General features: G+C 39.6%; 1 protein-coding gene across 1 annotated transcript in view; it reads left to right on the plus strand.

Moving 5' to 3' along the window:
- WARS2 (tryptophanyl tRNA synthetase 2, mitochondrial) overlaps positions 1 to 22,936 on the plus strand; it is a 156,153-nt gene that overhangs the window by 103,989 nt on the left and 29,228 nt on the right. Inside the window, exons 3-4 of the mRNA XM_023734860.1 lie at positions 19,115 to 19,195; positions 22,423 to 22,508. Of these exons, the coding sequence (XP_023590628.1) occupies positions 19,115 to 19,195; positions 22,423 to 22,508 (167 nt within the window). The remainder of the gene's footprint in view (positions 1 to 19,114; positions 19,196 to 22,422; positions 22,509 to 22,936) is intronic.

Consider the following 22,936-nt stretch of genomic DNA (forward strand, 5'->3'; position numbering starts at 1 on the left):
ATATTTTTTCCATTCTTAGATTTTTAATATGTCTTTGTGTCTAAGGTGTGTCTCTTGCAGATAGCTTATTGATGGGTCCTTTTTTTTTTTTTTTTATCCATTCTGCCACTCTTCATCTCTTTACAGGTGCATTTAAGCCATTTACATTCAGTGTGATTATCAATAGATATGAGTTATTGCTGCCATATTATCGTGCTTTTTTTTTTGTGTGTGTGGTGCTGACATTTTCTTTGTACCTCTTACTTTCCTGTGCTGAGTTCCTTTTGTTTATGGATTTACTTTTCTTGCATTATAGATTTTGTATTTAGTGAGTCTTTATGTTTTCTTCTTTATTTTGTTGAGTAGGTTTGTTGACTTTCTTTATTGTTACCTTGAAATTTACCCTTGTCTTCCTAAGTTTGAACCAGTCTTTTATTACTTGATATCGCCTTGACTTCCTCTCCATTTTAAATTCTATACCTACACTGTTTATACCCCCTTTATTGTTTTGATGTCGTCGTTTACAGATTGACATCTCTGTTTCCCTGTTTTAAGTCTTTTAACTTTTTTTTAAAATTATTATTGAGAGTTCCTTACCTAGGTAGGTATCTGGCTGATGCTGTCCTTTGTCCTAGACTCAGGTTGTTGTATGATCTTGTTGGTTCTCTAACTGAAGGACTACCTTTAATATTTCTTGTAAGTTTGGTTTGGTTTTATGAATTCACTTAATTTCTGTTTATGTAAAATGTCCTAATTTCGGTATTGTACTTGAGAGAGAATTTTGCAGGATATATTATTATTGATTGGCAGTTTTTTTCTTTCAAGGTTTTATATGTCATCTCATTGCCTTCTTGCCTGCATAGTTTCTGCAAAATAATCACAGCTTAGTCTTATTGGATCCTCTTTGTAGGTGACTTTTCAGTTTTCCTAGCTACTCTCAGAATTCTTTGTCTTTGGTTTTGGCAAGTTTGATTATGATATGTCTTGGTAACTTTCTTTTGGGGTCTAATCTATGTGGGAATCATTGAGTTTCTTGGATAGTCAGCTTTTCATCTTTCATGATATTTGGGATGTTTTCTACCAGCAAATCTTTAACAGTGTTCTCTCTGTTTTCCATTTGCTCACCCTGTTCTAGAACTCCAATCACACGTAAACTTTTGCTCTTGATTGTGTCCCACATCATTCTTAGGTTGTCTTCATTCTTTTCTCTCATCTTTCCTCAAACAAAGTGACGGCCATAGACTTGTCTTCCATCTTAACTGATTCTGTCTTCCATTGTTCACATTTGCTCCTAAAACCTTCTATTTAATTGTCCATTTCTTAAATTTTGTTGTTTATCTTTTGGATTTCTAATTGCTGTTTCTGTATGATTTCTAATTGTTTGTTTTGACATTTTGTTCTTATATTATTTTCCTGAATTCTTCTATTACTTTTTCCATGTTTTCCTTGATTTTGGCTACAGTTTCATTGGTTTTGTCTGTGTTTTCCATGATTTTGTCTATTTTTTTCTTGCTTTTGTCTATGTTTTCCTTGATCTCTTTCTTAATCTCTCAGAGAGCCCTAAATATTAGTCTTTTGAATTCCATATCAGGTAGTTCCACTGACTTTTCTTCCACTGGAAGGTTATCCGAGTCTTTGTTTTGGTCACTTGGTGGAGCCACCTTGTCCTGCTTTTTCATATGTTTTGGTATTGTCTTCTGTTTCCAAGACATTAAGATATTATTTTCTTTATTGATTTATGTTCATTTTTTCCATCCTGCTTTTTTGTTTTGTTTTGGTATGTCAGGGTGGATGTACCAGGTGTGCTTTGCTGTTTGCTCATCTAAGCACAATAGCTCTCACCATCTTGTTTGGGTGGGTGCAGCAGCAGCAGGAAGAGCGGGCCCACTTAGCTGTTCACTGGTTTAGCGAGGTGGCTGAGGTGAGCACTGTCTGCCTCCTAATGTTGGTCCAGTGGTGTGGGAGTGTTCATAGCTCCTTGCCTTACGGGTGGAGGTGTCAGACAGGGAGTATTATGGGCTCACTTCCCACCATTCAGCAGATAATAGAGTGGTGAGAAGGGAGGGGCAGTGCGGACCCAGTGCAGTGGCAGGCCTGAGTGCCGGGGATCCTCTAGCTGTGGCAGTGTGGCAGAGGTGGCAGCAAGGGGTGGGATGTGGTGTATGGGGCTAAGTGGGAGGGAGAAAGAAAAAATGGAGGCGCCATGGCAATAGCCGGCAAGGGAGAGCGAGGCGGACCTGAGGGCCAGTGGATAGGGAAGGGAGGTAGCATACAGAGCAGAAGGGTGAAGGATGGGAAAGTGTGTTTCTCTGGTTACCGGGTACTCTGTCTCCTGTTGAGGGCTTCGTGAAGTTGCCTTTCCATACTCTCTGTCTAGGGTTGTTGCTGACTGTTTTCCAAGATGGCGATGCTGTGCTGTGTTAGTTGGCAGGGGATCTCTACTCCATGTCTCTCCTCATTCTCTGTTTTCTGTCAGTTTCTTCTTCCATTTGATGTTGGAGCTAGTTCTTTATCTCTTCATTTGATGCTTAGGGTTCCAGGATTGACTTTTGTATCTGTTTTACTTAATTTTTCAGGTACTCTGCTGCAGAGGGATGGCATGGTGTGGCTGTCTAGGGTACCATGTTCTCCTTTGCTCCGTTTGCCTATTTTTAATTGGGTTGTTTTTCTTTCTGTTGTTGAGATATAGGAGTTCTTTATATATTCTGTGTATTAAACCCTTATCAGATATACGGTTCCCAAATATTTTTTCCTGTTCTGTATGTTGTCTTTTCACTTTGTTGATAGACCTTTGATGCAAAGTTTTTAATTTTGAAGAAGTCCAGTTTATCTATTTTGTCTTTTGTAACTTATGCTTTTGGGGTCATATCTAAGACTTCATTATTTAAAAGTAGGTTCTGAAGCATTATCCCTATGTTTTCTTCTAAGAATTTTATACATACATACCTCATTTTATTGTGCTTTGCTTTATTACACTTCACAGATATTGCATTTTTTTACAAATTGAAGATTTGTGGCAACTCTGTGTCGGGCAAGTCTATTGGCACCATTTGTACAACAGAATGTGCTCACTTCATGTCTCTATCACATTTTGGTAATTCTCACAATATTTCAAACTTTTTCATTATTATCATATCTGTTATAGTGATTTGTGGTCAGTGATCTTTGATGTTACTATTGTAATTGTTTGGGGTGCCATGAAACACGCTTATAAGACGGCAAACTTAATTGATAATTGTTGTGTGTATTCTGAATGCTCCAGTGACCAGCTGTTCCCCCGTCTCTCTCCTCTTCTCAGGTCTCCACATTCCCTGAGACATGACAATATTGAAATTAGGCCAATTAATAAGCCTACAATGACCTCTAAAGTGTTCAAGTGAAAGGAAGAGTCACACATCTCTCTCTCACTTTAAATCAAAAGCTAGAATGATTAAGCTTAGTGAAGAAGGCATGTTAAAAGCTGAGATAGGCCAAAAGCTAGGCCTCTTGTGCCCTGAATTCTGTCTGTTAAAGCCATCCACTTATGGTATTTCTCCTGTAGCATCACTAGGTAACTATGACAATCCATTTTGAATTAGTTTTCATAGATGATGTGAAAACTAATGTGGAAATCCAGTTGTCCCAGAACCATTTGTTGAAGAGCCTATTCTTCCCTCATTGAATGGACTTAACACCCTTGTTGAAAATCAGTTGACTATAGATGTATAGATTTATTTCTGAACTCTCAATTCTATTCCATTGGTTTATGTGTCTACCATTATACCAGTACCAGACTGTTTATTTAGTGTAGCTTTATAGTATGTTTTGAAATCAGGAACTATGAGTCCTCCTACTTTGTTCTTGTTTTTCAAGATTGTTTTGGCTATTTGGGGCCCCTTGCAATTCCATATAAATTTGAGGATTGGCTTTTCCATTTCTGTAAAGAAGGCTGTTGGAATTTTGATAGGGATTGCATTGAATCTACAGATTGTTTTGGGTAGTATTGACATCATAACAGTATCCTGTCTTCTGATCCATGAACATGGAATGTCTTTCCATTTATTTAATTTCTTTCAGCAATGTTTTGTAGTTTTCAGCGTTCAAGTCTTCTACCTCCCTAGTTAAATTTATTCTTAGATATTTTGTTGTTTTAGATGCTATTATAAATGGAATTGTTTTCTTAATTTCTTTTCATAATTGCTCATTGCTGATATATAGAGACCCAACTGATTTTTATGTGTTGATCATGTACACTGAAACTTTGCTGAATTCAAATTTGTTTACTTTTTAATGTAATTACTGAAAAGGTAGAATTTACGTCTGTCATTTTGCTATTTGTTTCTGTAAGTCTTATGCCTTTTTTGTTTTTCTCTTCCTTCATTACTTCCTCCTTTTATATTAAAATAAATCTTCTCATGTACCATTTACATTTCCTTTTCTCTTTTACTATGTTGTTTTAGTTATTTTCTTAGTGCTTGCTCTGGGGGTTGCAATTAACATCTTTTTTAAAAGTAATCTAGTTTGGATTAATGCCAGCTTAATTTCAATAGTATACAAAAAACTTTGCTCTGGTATAGCTTCTTTCCCTCCCTTTTCCTTTGTGCTATTTTTGTCAGTCAAGTCACATCTTTATTCATTATAAGCCCATCAATACAGTTTTATAATTTTTGTGTTTTGCAGTTGTTTTCTAACTCAGATACGAGAAGAAAACAGATATACATAAATATACATTTATACTGCTTTCTGTATTTACCTTTCTTGTTACCTGTGGTAGTGCTCTTTATTTCTTCCTGTGGATTCAAGTTACTGTCTAGTGTCCTTTCATTTTAGCCCAAATGATTCCCATTAGTATTTCTGGTAGGAAAGCTGTGCTAGCAACAAATTCTCTTAGTTTTTTGTTTACATGGCAGTATCTTAGTATCGCCTTCATTTTTGAAGGGAAGTTTTGCTGAATATAGAGTTCTTGGTTGACATTCTTTTTCTTTCACCGCTTTGAATGTATCACTGCATTGCCACAGGCCTCTGTGGTTTCTGAGGATAAGTCACTTGTTAATGTCATTGAAAATCTTGTGTACACAATGAGTCATTTTTCTCTTGTTGCTTTCAGGATTCTCTTTATGTCCTTGACTTTCGACAGTTTGACTATGATGTGTCTTTTTGTGGGTCTCTTTGGTTTGATCATACTTGGAGTTCATTAAGCTTCTTAGACGTGTAGATTAATGTTTTTAATCAAATTTGGGCAGATTTTTGCCATTATTCTTTAAATATTATTTCTACATCATTTTCTCTCTCCATGTAGGGCTTCCATTATGCGTGTATTAGTATGCTTGATGATTCCCAAAGTCTCGGAAGCTCTGTTCATTTTCTTCATTATTTTTTCTTTCTGATCCCCAGACTGTACAATCTCAGTTGACCTGTCTTCAAGTTTGCTTATTTTTCTGTCAACTCAAATCTATTGCTGAGCCCTTCAAGTGATTATTTATTTATTTTTTATTAAATAATATGTGGTAATTCAGGAAATCAGAATCCTGCTATACCCCTCCCTGAGAATTCGTTGTTGCTTTTTCTTGCTTAATGACTTTTATGGAGTAATTCTGTAAAGTCTGTATTCACTGTTATGTGTAGCCTCTGCAGTCTGTGCTGTTAGCTTAATGGTAAGCTAATAATTAAACAGAAATTTCTAAATTTATTTATCCTATAAGTCTTCAACCCTTTGGCTTTGTATACGTGTTGGGGCATGACTTCAGTGCTTCAGTGTTTACAACTCAGCCTTAGCCCTCACTTCCTGCTTTCACAGGGCCTCAGTTTTAGAGGTGAAAGATTAGGATCTTCTCAGGTCTTTCCTGGACAGGTACATAGATCCCTGTGAATATATCAGACCTTTTCAAAGCTCCTGTAGACGTTTCATTCCCCAGCCGTTTGTTTACCCATACTGGTATCAGCACCTCAGGCAGCTGCAATATTAAAAGATTGCTGCTGATTGTTTTTGAGAGACATCCTGAAGATTGGGCTTTTCCCACTGAGTGAGCTCTTGGTCAGGTCAAATAACAACAACCCCTGCAAATGCAGCTTTTCCAGGAGGCTGTCAGACAGGCCAAATAGTTACAGTTCTCTGGGGGTATAGCTTTCTGAGGAGCTCCAGACCCCTTATACTGTTTCTAGTGGCTGATGGGCAGCTGATTTTTAAGGATACCACAGATCTAGAGAGAGGGGGAAGAGAATAAGGCAAGTTAAAATGCCACAAAACTCTGTTTTTATTGACATTCTATCTTTCTTTTTTCTCCAATAAACATCTTCAGATTATGGCTAATTTCCAGAGTTATGAAAAAGTTGATTTTGATCATTTTTCTAGTGTTCTCATTGCCTTTATGGAGGAATAGATTTTTGGTTGTCATTACTATAGCATTTCAGATCCCTCCACCTTATTTTAGATGCCAAAGAAAGTTTTAATTCTATTTTATTCAAGGCCAATTATAGCTGGATTTATTAGCGTTTTACCTATTTCTTTCCATACTATTGCTATATAACTGACACCCTTTCTTTTTTTTTTTTTAGTTCATTTTTCTTGATAGAAAAAAAATCTCTACTTTCAGAGAGATTCTATGGATGTCTTAGGCTGGCTTCTGTAGAGAAGCAAAACCAGTGAAGTGTGTGTATATATACATAGAGAGAGAGAGAGATTTATAGTAAGGAAATGGTTCACTCAGTTGTGAGGCTGGAAAGTCTCAAGTCCGTGGGTCAGCCTGGAGGCTTCTCCTGCCTGACTCACATAGCTGCAGGGGCTGGTGAACCCAAGATCAACAGGTCAGAAAGTAGGCTTATGGCTCACAGGCTACGGAGGCTGACGAATCCCAAGATTGGCAGGTAAGATGGTATTCACTGGCTCACAGGCTACAGAGGCTGACGAATCGAAAGATCAGGTAAACGGCTAGCTCAAGTCCCAAGAACTGGAGGTCAAATGAGGATCCAGAGCCAGCAAAAGCCAGCAAGTTTGCCGGAAAGTCCACATATATTGGATTCAGACCACACCCCAAAGGAAACTCCTTTTCAACTGATTGGCTGCTCATAGCAGATTTCATCATGGAGGTGAGTACATTATTTCAGATCTCATTATGGAGGTGATTATACCATTACATAGCTGCTAAACTACAACATAACTGCCAAACCACTGAGAATCATGGCCCAGCCATGTTGACACACAGCCTTAATCATCACAGTCCACCTCTTTTCAACTTGGCACCCATATGCATCTCCCTAAACCTTACACAGTCTCTAAATAAAAACAAGTGTAAAGCTTTACTTGCACCTAACATGATACAACTAACACACATAGAACTGAAAACGCACTAACCCTGTTTACATCTTATATTTTTATAAGTGAAGAAAACAAAAATATTTGATGCATGCATACAAGGAAGAAATACTCATAACAGTTGCATTCTTCATTTCTGCAACTGGTCATGTAATCATAGCTGGTATTTAAAACTACCTTCTTCCAACAACCATTCCGTATTCCTTTACCCTCAGGAAGTACCTCAGCAGGTCATGGTTCTTTGCCTAGTGAGGTGACTGAAACCTTCATTTCTGAAGGGTCTGAGCCATTAGTAGTCGTGTCGGAATTGGGTTGCTGTAGTTTTCCATTGATTTTAATCACAGGGCATAGTAGTACTAAGAGATGTCCTGAGGATCCCTGTATTACAGGCATACTCTTCTTTACCTCCATTATGTAATATCCATCTGATTTCCTCTTGGTAAGCAGGATCAATCACACCAGCCAAGACAGTATCTCCCATCTTTGCCCATTGATACAGAGGCATGAGGAGCTGAAAGTGGCCGGGTGGCATTCTTAACTTCCAGTTCACTGGACTCAGTGTTGTGTCTCCTGGTGGGAGCATTCCTTCTTGAGAACTAAGACCTCTAGACCTGCAGTGCGTAGGGTCATGAAGACAGGAAACAAAAAATTTGCAAATAGGTCGCTAGGGGTAATAGTGAGTGGTGCCACTTCCATTTCTACCCCTTGATTCCTGAGCCCATGAATCCTGGCTAAGGGAGAAATGCCACCATATATTGAACGCTGGTTTAGAGCATATGGAGCCTCCTGGTATAACACTGCCCCAACCCTGCAAAGGTATTGCCACTTAGCTGATACCGTAATTGTGCCTTTAGAAGGCCATTCCACCATTCTATCAAGCTAGCCACTTCAAGATGACGGGGAACATAGTAAGAACAGTGAATTCCATGAGCATGGGCCCATTTCCTCACTTCATTTACTGTGTAGTGAGTCCCTTGAACCAAGGCGATGCTGTGTGGGATACCATGACAGTGGATAAGGCATTCTGTAAGTCCACAGATGGTAGTTTTGTCAGAAGAATTGCATCCACGTAAGGCAAATCCATATACAGAATAAGTGTCTATTCCAGTAAGAACATAATGCTGCCCTTTCCAGGATGGAAGCAGGCCAGTGTAATGTACCTGACACCAGGTTGCAGGCTGATCACCTCGAGGAATGGTGCCATAACAGGGACTCAGTGTTGGTCTCTGTTGCTGGCAGATTGGGCACTCAGTAGGGCTGTAGCCAGGTCGGCCTTGGAGAGTGGGAGACCATGTTGCTGAGCCCATGCATAACCTCCATCCCTGCCACCATGGCCAGTTTGTTTGTGAGTCCGTTGGGCAATGATGGGAGTGGCTGGGGAAAGAGGATGACTGGTTTCCACAAAACATATCATCTTACCCACTTGAATGTTGAAATCTTCCTCTGCTGAAGTCACTCTTTGGTGAGCATTCACATGAGACACACTTCATTTCTTTGGCCCTTTCAGAGAGGTCTATCCACATGCCTTTTCCCCATACCTTCTTGTCACCAATTTTCCAAGCATGTTCCTTCCAAACCCCTAACCATCCATCAAACCATTGACCACAGCCCATGAATCAGCATACAAGCAAATATCTGGCCATTTCTCCTTCCAAGCAAACTGAACAGCCAGGTGCACTGCTTGAAGTTCCGTCCACTGGGAGGATTTTCCTTCACCACTGTCCTTCAGGGAGGTCTCAGAGAGGGGCTATAGTGCTGCTGCTGTCTACTTTCGAGTGGTGCCTGTACATCGTGCAGAACCATCTGTAAGCCAGGCACAAATTTTATCTTCCTTAGTCAGCTGACCGTAAGGAAGTCCCCATGAGGCCACAGGTGCAGACTGGGAGAGGGCAGATAATGTGACATAAGTGGATACCATGGGCTTTTGGGCCACTTCCTCGTGCAACTTACTTGTGCCTTCAGGTCCTGCTCCGGCCCAGTCTCGTATATACCACTTTCATTTAATGATGGAATGCTGCTGTGCATGTTCCAAGTTTATGACTCTGTGGATCAGATAATACACAGTTCATGATGGACAGTTCAGCCTGCATGATGATTTGGTGGCCTATGGTTAAGCATTCAGTCTCTACTAAGGCCGAGTAACAAGCCAAAAGCTGCTTCTCAAAAGGAGAATAGTTATCTGCAGAGAATGGCAGGGCTTTGCTCCAAAATACTAAGAGTCTGCACTATGATTCACCAATAGGGGCCTTCCAAAGCCTCCAAACAACATCTCTATCTGACACTGATGCTTCAAGAACCATTGGATTGGCCAGATCTTATGGCCCAAGCAGCAGAGTGGCTTGCACAGCAGCCTGAACCTGTTGGAGAGACTTCTCTTGTTCTAGGCCCCACTCAAAACTAGCAACTTTTCCAGTCACTTGATAAACTTTTCGAGTCACTTGATAAATAGACTGGAGTAACACACCCAAATGAGGGATATGTTGCCTCCAAAATCCATAGAGGCCTACCAAGCGTTGTGCCTCCTTTTTGTTTGTGGGAGGGGTGAGATACAATAAATTATCCTTCATTTTAGAAGGAATATCTCAACATGCACCACATCACAGGACCCCTAGAAATTTTACTGAGGTGGAAGGCACCTGAATTATCGTTGGATTAATTTCCCACCCTGTAGTGTGTAAATGTTTTACCCATAAGTACAGACTCATTGATACTTCTTCCTTACTAGATTCAGTCAGCACAGTGTCATCAGTGTAATGGACCAGTGTGACATCTTGTGGAAGGGAAAGGTGATCAGGGTCCCTGTTGACTGAATTATAACATAGGGCTGGAGAGTTCATATAGCCCTAAGGTAGGGCACTTAAGATGTTTTGCTGGCCTTGCTTCTGGTGGTCCCTATGAGTCAGAATTTACTCGATGGCAGTGGGTTTTTTGGATTTTGATGTAGGTCAGTGAAGTTGTATTGTTGACCTTGCCAGCTGAAGGCAAACTGCTTCTGGTGTTCCTTCAAAACTGGAATCGAGAAAAAGGCATTGGCCAGCTTAGTAGGTGCAAACCATTTACCAAGAGATGTATTAATTTTTCTCAAGCAATGAAACCACATCTAGAACAGCAGCTGCAGTTGTAGTCACCACTTGGTTAAGTTTATGATAATCCACTGCCATTCTCCAAGATCCATCTGCTTTTTGCACAGGCCACAGGGTGAGTTGAATGGGGGTGTGGTGGGAATCACCACCCCTGCATCCTTCAAGTCCTTGATGGTGGCAGTAATCTCTGCAATCCCTCCAGGAATGCAGTATTACTTTTGGTTTACTATTTTCCTAGGTAGGGTCAGTTCTCATGGCTTCCACTTGACTTTTCCTACCATAATAGCCTTTACTCCACTTGCCAGTGATCCAGTGTGGGGGTTCTGCCAGTTGCTGAGTATATCTATTCCAATTATGCATTCTGGAACTGGGGAAATCACTACAGGATGGGTTGGGAATCCACTGACCTACTGTGAGACAAACCTGAGCTAAGAGTCCATTAATAACCTGACCTCCATACAACCCCACTCTGACTCGTGGGTCACAGTGGTGTTTTGGATCTCCTGGAATTAATGTCGGTTCAGAGCCAGTATCCAGTAATCCCCCAAAAATCTGATTATTTCCTTTTCCCCAGTGAACAGCCACTCTCGTAAAAGGTCATAGATCCCTTTGGGGAAGGCTGGGAGAAAGATTAACAGTATAAATTTTTGGCAGTGTAATTGGGTCCTTCCTCAAGGGGACCCTGCCTCCCCTTCATTCAAGGGGTTGTAGGTCTATAAACTCGCTCATGTCTGCAAATTGATTGAGGGGCTGTGACTTTTTATTCTGATAATTTGAGTTAGACTGCTGTTCACTTGACCTAGAATTCTTCTGCTTGTACAGATCAAGTAAATACTTAATAGATTTCTGATCTTTTTCACTCCTAGGGATACCATGAATAAGTAACCAACACCATAAGTCCATACGAGTCAAATTGTTCTGATTACTGCTTTGATTCTGCTGTCCATTAAGATAACGATGCCTACCTTGTCTTTGCCGATTGAGTGCCGTCACTTGGCCCCTGCCACCACTGGGTCCAGTCAGCCCCATTGTAGTTTAGGTGTCTTAATTCAGGTAGAGTAGTTCCCACTGTCAGATCTGACTTACATAAAATAGCAATCACAGCAGTCTTCAAGGATGCTGGGGCTCCCTTCACAAATTTGTTCCTCACTGTTGTGGTAAAAGGTGTGTCCTCTGGGCACTCTGTGGGTAGGTCTGTGGGTCTAACTTGAGAAATCTACTCTAACATGCCAATTTCTCTAAGCCTTTGGATTCCTTCTTCTACAGTATACCAAGGTAGGTCTGACACTTCAGCTTGATTTAGTGTAGGCCACCGAGTAATCCATGCTTAAGCGAACCAACCAAATAAACTATTAGATCCTTTCCTAACCTCTGGAGCTGAAACACTGAATGAAGAATCTGTGCTTAATGGGCCCATACCAGTAAACCCAGACTGATCCAATTCTATGTTCCTTGCACCATTATCCCACACCCATAATAGCTATTTCCACACATATTCCCCAGGCTTCTGTTCATACATATTAGAAAGTCAAGCAGTTCGTTTGGAGTATAGAGTACCTCCTCCTGGATCATGCTTCGTACCTCGCCTTTTGGGGCAAGCTGGGACTTAAGTCTAGTTATGTGTCTAGGAGCAAAAATGGGTAGTAGGGGATGTGTTCTGAGAACATTCAGCAAGGTCTTGTAGGGCATCTGCCTCAGGCAGTGCCCTAGGCAGTGACTCACATGCCTCCCCAGGGGATGACTCAGAAAAAGGCTCTTAAGACAGCCAGGTTAATCTCATCATATGAGGGTGGAGGAGCTAATGGTTTTACTGGGGAGAGTGGCTTAACAGAAGAAGGTGGAGTAATCTCTTTAGATAGGAGTGAGAGGGCTGGTTCTGTTGGGAGGAGTGATTCAGTGGATTTTAGGGGCTCAGTGTGCCCAGTTTCATGACTGTCTGCCCGTATGTCCCCATCCCAAGTTTCAGGATCCCGTTTCTTCCCAATCAGTGCCCTCACTTTAACTTCAGACACCATTGGACGTTGGTAATTCAGTTGGCATTGTAATTCAGCCACTCGTAACGATAAGACTCTGGATTTGTTTTCAGCAATATCAGCTCTGTTACTACAAGAAATATGGCTTTCTTTCAAGGCACAAGTGGAAACTTTGAGGTCATTAATGCGGCACTTGAGCTATGACTCTGAAGCTTTGAGCTCATTTCTTTCTGTTACCACTTTGTCTAGCAAAAGTAGGACCAACCAACCAGCATCCTTATACTTTTCATTCTGACAAAATTGTAGAAAGGTATCAAACGTGATCATTCAAAGCCTCGCCTCTCACCAATACTTAATCAACTGGTGGTGATATTTTCCATATTTCTGTTGCCACCTCACGCCATAGATTAGCAGTGCCCTCTTTACTACTAGAAGCAGAGTCATCAACATCTTTAAGACTAACCAGACTTGAGAACCATTTAGAAAACTCATGCTTGCACTTTTGTTTCTCTAGAGTCACTCTTGGTACCAAATGTCTTAGGCTGGGTTCCCTAGAGAAGAAAAACCAGTGAGGCACACGTGCGTGTATGTGTATATATATGTATGTATATGTATATATATGTGTGTGTGTACGTATATATGTACATATATATATAGAGAGAGAGAGATTTATATCAAGGAAATGGCTCACATGATTGTAGAGGCTGGAAAGTCCCAAGCCCATGGGTCAGCCTGGAGGCGTCTCCTGCCTGACTCTCATAGTCGTAGGGGCTGGTGAACCCAAGATCAGCAGGTAAGCTGCTAGCTCAAATCTCGAGAACTGGAAGTCAGACGAGGATCCAGAGCCAGCAAAAGCCAGCAAGCTTTGCCAGGAAGTCTACATATATTGGATTCAGGCCATACCCCAAAGGAAACTCCTTTTCAACTGATTGGCTGCTCATATCAGATCTCATCATGGAGGTGATTACATTATTTCGGATCTCATTATGGAGATGATTACTTCATTACATAGCTGCTAAACTACATCATAACCGCCAGACTACTAAGAACCATGTACCAGCCAACTTGACACACAACCTTAGCCATCACAGTGGGTGATAAACTCTGTTAATATTAATTGTCTGAAAATGTCTTCATTTTGCCCTTACTGAAATCCAGAATGATTTCATTTGGAATGAAGTTCCAGAATGAAATCATTTGGAATTCAGTTCTCTAAATAAGTATTCCTTTTCTTTTGATATCAGTTGTTACTAATGGAAAGTCTGGTATCAATCTCTTTCTCAATATTTGTAAGTTAATTGTGTTTTCTCTCAAGTAGCTTTTTTTCTTCTTCATATACCACAGTTTCATTAGCATATGACTGAGTGGGATTTTTAAAAAACATATTACATGGCATTTAGTGATATTTTGTAATGTGAACACTCATGATTTTCTTCAGTTCTGGAAAATTTGTAGCCATTATCTCTCTCAATGTTGCCTCTTTTCCATTTTATTTTCTCCTCTGAAAATCCTGTTAGATGTAAGTTGATGCTTCATGGTCTAGTCTCCAGGACTCTTAGCTCCTCTTTCATATTTTCTATCCCTTTGTCTGTCTGTACTGCATTCTCAGTGATTTCTTAATTCTATCTTCTAATTCTCTGGTTCTCTCTTCAGCTACATCCAGTCTATTTATCACATCCCAAACCCTGGTGGCGTAGTGGTTAAGAGCTACGTCTGCTAACCTAAAGATCAGTAGTTTGAATCCACCAGGCACTCCTTGGAAACCCTATGGGGCAGTTCTACCCTGTTCTATAGGGTCGCTGAGTCAGAATCAACTCGACGGCAATAGGTTTGGTTTGATTTATGGAGTTATTTATTTCATGATTGAATTTTTATATTAATATTTCTTAAATTGTTTCAGATGTTAACTTTTTATTAAGTATACAAATACACAGAATAGTGCAAAATCCTAAGGTGTGCAGCTCAATCAATTTTCATAAACTGAACACACTCATGTAACTAGTAACCAGAATGCCTTTTGTGCCCCTCTCCAGTTACTACCTGGAGATTTCCATTTACTCAACTGAGAGTTCCATTTGTTCAGCATCCTTGCTATACTTGATATTTTTTGACTGTTACACATTAAGCATTCTGGTGAGTGTGTAGTGGTATCACGTTGTAGCTTTAATTTGCTTTTAATGCATTTAATTTGCGTTTATCTGATGGTTAATGAAGTTGAGTATTTCCTCATGTACTAATTTACCATTTGGATATCTTATTTTATGTGAATTGCATATTTATATTTTTTACCAGTTTTCATAGGGTTTTTTTCTTATCAGTTTGTAGGAGTTCTTTACATAGTCTGTATACCAGTATATTCTGTATTGGTATTGCCAAGTATCTTTTCTCACTCTGTGGCTTGTGATTTCACTACTCTTTAAGTGGTGATGTTTCATAAAGAGTTGTTAGTTTTAATGTAGTTTAATTTATCAAGGGCTTTTGCTTTATGTTTAGCTTTTTTTTTTGAATCCTGTTAAAAATTCTGCTGACCATGGAATCTCCATAGACACATCCAAACTCCCTGAGGGACTGAATTGCTGGGCGGAGGGCTATGGGGACCATGGTCCCGGGGAACATCCAGCTCAATTGGCATAACACAGTTTATAAAGTAAATGTTCTACATTCTACCTTGGTGAGTAGCGTCTGGGGTCTTAAAAGCCTGTCAGTAGCCATCTAAGATACTCCACTGGTCTCATCCCTTCAGGAGCAAGGGAGAATGAAGAAGACAAGATACAAGGGAAAGATTAGTCTGAAGGATTAATGGACCACAACTACCATGGCCTCCACCAGACAGAGTCCAGTACAACTAGATGATGCCCGGCTACCACCACTGACTGCTCTGACCAGGAACACAACAGAGGGTCCCGGACAGAGCTGAATAAAAATGGAGAACAAAATTCTAACTCACAAAAAAAGATCAGACTTACTGGCTTGACAAAGACTGGGGAAACCTCAAGAGTATGGCCCCTGGACACCCTTTTAGCTCAGTAATGAAGTCACTCCCGAAGTTCACCCTTCAGCCAAAGATTAGACAGCCCCATAAAACAAAAGGAGACTAATGGGGTACAAGAGTCCAGGGACAAGGACTAGAAGGCAGGAGGGGACAGGAAAGCTGGTAATAGGCAACTCAAGGTTGAGAAGGGACAGTGTTGACATGTCGTGGGGTTGTTAACCATTGTCATAAAACAATATGTGCACCAGCTGTTTAATGAAAAAGTATTTGTTCTGTAAACCTTCATCTGAAGTACAATAAAAATATATATATTAAAAAAAGAGTGCAAAAATATTCTACTGACCAAAGAAACTGAAAATGCAATCAACTGGTTTAATTTTTTCTAAAATTTTTTTTAAAGACCTGTTATTATTTTGGCAGAACATTTCAGTCTAACTTGAAAAATATCAGTGTTTCCCCAAGAGTGTATTTTAAGAGTCACTGTCCTGTTTTTTTCACAATACCATACACAAAACTTCAAACTTTAGATAATGATTCCAGGAGAACTTGTGTTCCTTCCTATCAAACCCAGAAAGTCTGTTGAGTATATTTCTTACCCGATTTGTTTCTAATCCGACTATCTTCTATTTTCAGAGGTAAGAAAGCCCATTACAATGTGAAGTCCTCTAACTTTTGCTTTCCACTCCTAGCTGACAAGATATTTACTTCCCTTCCTGTTTCAGTGGGAAATATTTCAGTCATATCTTAAACCTATGTTGAATATTATTCATTCTCCTTCTTCAGGAATATTGTTCTGCAAATTGTCCCTTTTTCTATAGTTCAGTGGTTTTCCCCCTGCTCGGTACATAGACAGTAGGTATATACTACCTTTAAAAACAAAACAAAACAAAAATTTTACTCTCTGTCTCTTGGTAATTACCCCTATCTCTATCCTTCCATAAAAAGCAAACATTTTACACTTGATAAAATTGCATAGAACTAAATACACAAACGATGAGTGTATGTAAAACTGGTGAAATCTTAAATACAATTGATGGATTGTATCAAATTCAGTTTCCTGGTTGTGATATTGTGCTATATTTACCCAAGCTGTTACCATTGGGGGAAACTGGGTGAAGGGTACACAGGACCTCTCTCTTATCATTTCTTATAACTGCATGTAAATCAACACGTATCTCAAAATGAAAAATTAAAACAAATGTCTGTTTAAAAGTTATCTATGATTAAAAAAAAAAAAAAAACATTTATTGATTGCTTACTGTGTGCTAGGTGCTATTCTGAGCACTGTCAGGTGAATCCCTTTGTTAACCACATTTTATAGGTGAAGAAATTGAGGCACAGAGATGCTAAGTCACTTACCCAGGGTCATCCAACTAAAAGTAGTGGAACTAGCATTCAAACCCAAGCAGCATCACTCCAAAGATAGAGCCTTCAACCATTGTGCTGTGCTTCTTGTGTATCTGTCTTCATATCCTGCCTCCTAGTCACTTTTGAAACCACTATAATCACTCCTCTGAAACTGCTTTTACCTGGATCACCAAAAAGTCAATTGCCAAACCTAATGGATTCCTTTTGGTCCTTACCATTCTTTCTGTAGCCTTTCATATTGTTCATACACTCAACATGTATTTATTGAGCAGCTACAATGTGTCAACCTTTGTTTTACAGCAGTGTGTTCATTTACAACAAATAAAATTGCTATAATTGAAGAATGCACACATCTTGTTAGCATTAAACCTGTTGCCATCGAATCGATTGCGACTCATAGCGAACCTATAGGACAGAGTAGAACTGCCGCATAGAGTTTCCAAGGAGCAGCTGGTAGATTCAAACTGCCGACCTTTTGGTTAGCAGCCAAGCTCTTAACCAAATCTTCAGTTATTTTCCACTCATCACTGCTGATTGTTTGTGGAGGACCAAAAGGCCACTTTATTATTCTATGCTTTTGTTTCTCTGTGGCTAAAACAGGGTCATATTATTGGTTTTTTTGGTGGCTTCACAACATAAGTCAGAAAATGTTATATTTAGATACCATTTTTTAACTTTTCCCAGGATAGAAATCTGAACCTTTCCAAGCAATTGTCATGAATATGAATGAATGAAGAGAATCAAGTCCTAAAGTAATACTTCCCTTTTTTTATATAATTATTAAAGATGAATTGTGAAAAGTAATTACCTTTTACCTACTTTTCTTGGTATGAGGAAAATTTGAATTAATTTCATGCCCCCTCTTCTGGAAACACCAGGATCTCTGCAGAATATTAAATCCATTTTATTCCAAATAAAAAGCTACTCCAAGGAAAATACTTGACTTCATGGAGACATGGTGGTAGCCTTTTGCGTATCACCAAAGCCAAGCATTTGAGCAAGAACAGGAGGGAAGGAGTCATCCTTTCTCTTTCCATATGCCCATAGTTATGCTGTGTTTTCATTCCTTTCCCCCAATTCAGTAAAGAAGGGAGAGGAAAAAAAAACCCTCTCCTACTTCTTCATGCCAAGAAACAGCTCTTGTTTTATTAGTTTTAATGGGAATGTGTTTTGCTTGATGATTGGAAGCAACTGTAATCCACTTGCTTACATCCAGACTTACTGTTTTTGTCTGATAGCTGTTTGTTTACAGCAGCAGTTAGCAATTTGCATGGACAGTGCTGTCAAAGCCATTGCCCTCAATGAAACACAAATGCCTCTTGGAAGAAAGATGACAGATTTAGCCCAGCGACTTGCAAAACTTTAAAAGCGATCCCTTGTCAAACACGTGAAAAACAACTCTTTCCTCTCTATGACTTGAAAAACATGAGAGACTATCTTATGCCAGATGGCGATTCCCTGCTAGTAAAAGAGGCTTGGGCTGACTCAGCCCCGTGCCTTTGGGTTCCTTTTGCAAAACCCGCAAAGAACACATTTGGGGCCACTTTTCAGAGCTGGCAACACTCTCTGCTTTTTAAAGAAATCATATGGACAGACAAAGCTGCAATCGATGAAGGGCTAGGAATCCCCAGGGTCCCAAAATGGGATACATAGGTCTGACATTCTAGGTCATCAGTTAGAATTTGGCCTGGGCCCAAGAGTCATCCCAATTGTTGCCAGATTTGATTACTTGATTAAATTTGGTTAAAAGAAAAACAAGTTGAGGAAAGTTTGTATTTTCTTGTTGACTAAATCTCTTCTTAAAAAAAAAAAAAAAGACATTTTCTTCTTTAGTTGGTCATTTTGTTACATTTAGCGGAGAAACTAGAAACTATAAAAACATCTTTTGAGATGATAAAGTCATTCCTGTATTTCACATAACTATAGATATAAAGGATTTAACCTTAAATTTTTAGTCCAGCACCTTTCTGTAGCATTTATAGATAAGGTGTGATACCTGTTTTCATTTATTTAGAAGTTATTTAGAGAGAAATTGAAATAAGTGAAGAGAAATCTACGTGTGTGTGTATGTGTTTTCTTAATAACCTCAGCTTTTTTAAAAATGGAATAGTTGCCTCAGAACATAATGAAACCCTCTCACTGAAGATGTTGAAGCAGAGTCTGGCCAGCTACTTGCTAGGGATGTTATGAAGAAGGTTTAAACATGAGACTAGTAATTGGATTAGTTAGCTTTTAAGATTCCCTCAATAACCCGTAAGATTCTATGCGTCGTTAATTAGAGCTAAGCTCCCTTCCCCTTTCTTTCTTTGAGTTACCTTGACTTGGAATATTTTTCACCATTTTAGATAATACCTGTTGTCTGTTTAGTTTTGTCTTATATGCATGAAACCTTGATAACTTCTGTTATTGTTCTATCTTATTTCTTTAGGTGTCTGAACACACGCAATTAAGTTGGATCCTTACCTGCATGGTCAGACTACCCCGATTACAACACTTACACCAGTGGAAGGTAAATGCTGGTGATCTTAATAAACAGAAGGGAGTGCAAGTTCCTCATTACAGCTGTTTTTCCCTGTTTATTTTTGTGCCCCTCCCTACCCCCCACCCTCACCCCCGCCCCCAAGCCTGCTACTCACTATTGGCCTGGAACAGTGCTTTAACCTCTCTTCTTCCTGGTATGGGACAGAAGGTCAAAGGGTTCTCTAAGATTCCTTCCAATTTTAAAAATCCTGCTAATTGTTTTTGGTCTGTGTATGGTTGAATCAGAGTAGTCTTTGGATAGACTTGTTAATGACTTTGAACCTACCACATGATAATTAACAAACAATCCTCAATTTCTGGACCACCGGACCTTGAAGTTGCCTCCTATCTCCACTGGAATTAACTGACAGTGAGGCAAGAATCTTTTCATTGTGGGGAGAGACAATATATTTTATTTAACATTTAAACAAGTTGAGTCCAGGCGATGGTTCAAACCCACAGACAAATTAAGGCTGTACTTTTTCTAGGAAGTTCAACTGAGAAGGATAAATTGGATAATTCACAGCACTTTACTTCCATTTGTTTTTGCAATTGGATAACCTGAGGGTAGGTAGCCTCTAATTATGTAAACACTAATTTCAGTTTCAGGCTTCTTCAGAACATATTTTCAGAACCGTTGGCTTCCTCAGAAGCTTCAGAAGCCTTTGCATATGCTGCAGAGAGACAAACTTTAAAGTGGCAGTGCCTAAATGAGAGGCATCAGTAATGTTACAGTCATTACTTGCCAGGAATTAAAAGCAAAATTTTATAATGTTCTCTACCATATTTTGGTTTTAGACAAGACTTTCCATTTTACCATAATACTCTAAGTTCAGTGCCGAAATCCTTTCTTATAGGAACTGAATACTAATTTAATGAAAACTGTTCCCACTTTAGGAGCCCTGGTGGCGCAGTGGTTAAGAGCTCAGGCTGCTAACCAACAGGTCGGCAGTTCGAATCCACTAGCTGCTCCTTGGAAATCCTATGGGGCAGTTCTACTCTGTCCTATAGGGTCACTGTGAGTCGGAATTGACTCTACACAACGTGTTTGGTTTGTTTTTTGGTTTCCCACTTTAAGGTGGTGATAACACATGATTAGTGAATGCACTGGTATTCCAGGGAACCCTTCCCACTAATCCATGATTTGGTATGGTATTCGTGGAAAAAGCATGGATTTCAAGTCCCATCCTCATCCTTGGGCAAGTTATACTTTGTGGGGTGATTCCCTCATTAACAAGTACCAATGATGCCTTCTGGGAGTCTTACACCGAGGGAGAGGCTGGAGATCTACAGGTCAGTAAGACAGAGGTAGCTCCCTGAAGGCTTGTAGCCTATTTGGGAAAAGATAATTAAACAAGGAACAAGAAAGTGTGAGAAGAGCTCTGATGGAAGAATTCCAGTGCCATGGGAGAATCTCAAGAGTACTTAGCTTGGTTTGGGTTAGAGCAGGAACAACAGGGTAGAATGGTGGGGTTAGGGTTGTTGAGGTCAGGGTTATTTGGAGGATTAATGAGGTAACTCCATATGCAAAACATCTGAGGCACAGAATAGGCACTCACTAAATATTAGTGTTTTCCACATCTCCTCCCTTCCCTTGTAATTTCAAGGTCCAGTAGTCTAATAATAAAAGACTATAAACCTAACGTAGTAGCAATTTTTTTAAGTTTGATTCTTTTCCCATTTGATATTTCCATATTAAACCTTCACAATCTTTACCCAGTAATAATGGCAAAATAGCCCTTAACATGGGCATTATAATAGTATGCTGAAGGAGCTGTGTCTTGAAACTTTCATATTTTCTTTGAATGGCCTATAACATTAGTTGCTGTAGCCAGAAACTACTTGAGATATAACCAGAGAAGTTAAATTTGTAACTAAATTATGGAACATTGAAATTAAGATAGTTAAAGAGAAAATCTGTTGCTTTTTCAGACCCAGCCTCAAAGGGTGTGTCTCCAGCCTCAAAGGGAAACCTGAGTTTTGAGCTCATGAGTTTAGTCCTTGGAATTGTGCAAGTTTATAAATTCAGTTGTTCAGCTCATTCAGAAACAATCAGACTTCAGAGAAGTAATCCATACTAACTAAATGAGTCAGATTTATCTACTCACCAAAATATCCATTTATTATTTTTCAGAAGATGATATAACCAGGACTTGGAAGCAATTACCAGTGAAGTGCACACAGTATTCCCTTCTAATAAGTAACTGTACTCAGAAAATCATATTACATGTCAGCAATGCTTATCTGCAGCAAGGGAGTTGGTATCACTAGGGCTCATATTCACTTAGTACACACTAGTCATTTATATCAGTACCCATTGCTCACCAGCTTATTTAATATTTCTAATATCACCTCTGGTTTTCTATCAGCTTCTCCACTCAGGAAATATTTTGGTCTACACAACGTGTACTATTCATTAGAATTACTTTACCCTCACTGCTTCAGCATTCTTAATCACCTAACATCAAGATAATTAATTATGATTGCTTAGATTAAAATTTCTCTGACTTCAGTTTTATTTTTGAAATGCCATGATTTTGTTTTTTTAAAGGAGATTTTAAAAACATCCCAGTTTCATCAGCAGGATGGGTGTGAGACTTTTTGGGAGGTTTCCACAGACAAACAACATGGCTTTTGATGTTAATTCATGTTAATTTCTTACCTTATCTGTGGAATCTGGAATATATCTGATTTAGAACCTGGAAATCCTTTATCCCCTTACTGTAAAAATAATAATAATAATAATGAGAAATAATGGCAGTGCAGGATCCTTTGAAGGGGCAGTGATGAAATGGATTTACTTTGTTCTTGCCTAAGCCTGGAGAATGAAGACAAGCCCACCAGAGGATGGTTCCACCACTACCACCGGTTGCCATAAAGTCGATTATGACTCATGGCAAACCCATTTGTGTCAGAGTAGAACTATTCCCTGTAGGTTTTCAATGGCTGATTTGTTTTGGAAGTGGATCACCAGGCCTTCCAAGGTACCTCTGAGTAGGCTTGACCCACCAACCTTTCAGTTAGCAGCCGAGCACTTTTACTGTTTGCACCAACCAGGGACTCCTAGAGGATGGTTAAAGTTGCTAACATTAATGGAGATATATAGGTAGCTTCAGACCACGTTTTGCTTGCTTTAAAACTGTCTTACTTAGCAGTATAATTAGGTTCATGTCTGATTTCTTCCCCTCCTGTTTTTTCACCACCCTCTCGCCCCAGGCAAAGACTGCCAAGCAGAAACACGACGGAACTATGGGCCTGCTCACGTACCCAGTGCTTCAGGCAGCTGACATTCTGCTATACAAGTAAGGAGCAGAGCTCACCCACAGTCTCGTACATACTCATGAGGACAAGAGACTGTTGTAACCTATCCGAAAAAGACTTGGCTCATGGGGATGCGGGACACAGAAGGCATCAGACAAGTGAATCAGTTTGCATCTATTCCCCAGCAATAGCTACTAAATTACAGGGATATGTTTCAGTGTGAAAGTAGTACTGTTGAGAGCTAACACTTAAATAGCACTTACTATGTGTGCTGGACACCATTATAAGTGCTCCCAACAACCTTATACAATCTATACTATTATTACACCCATTTTACAGATGAGGAAACGGAGATACAGAGTGGTTAGTAACTTGCCCAAGATCATGTAGCAAGGTTTGGAGCTGGGATTTAAGTCCAGGAAGTTTGGATACAGAATCTGTGCTCTAAACTACTATGCCATATATATGT

Source organism: Trichechus manatus, unplaced genomic scaffold, assembly GCF_000243295.1.
Source record: "Trichechus manatus latirostris isolate Lorelei unplaced genomic scaffold, TriManLat1.0 scaffold00073, whole genome shotgun sequence".
NCBI classification, from domain to species: Eukaryota; Metazoa; Chordata; class Mammalia; order Sirenia; family Trichechidae; genus Trichechus; species Trichechus manatus.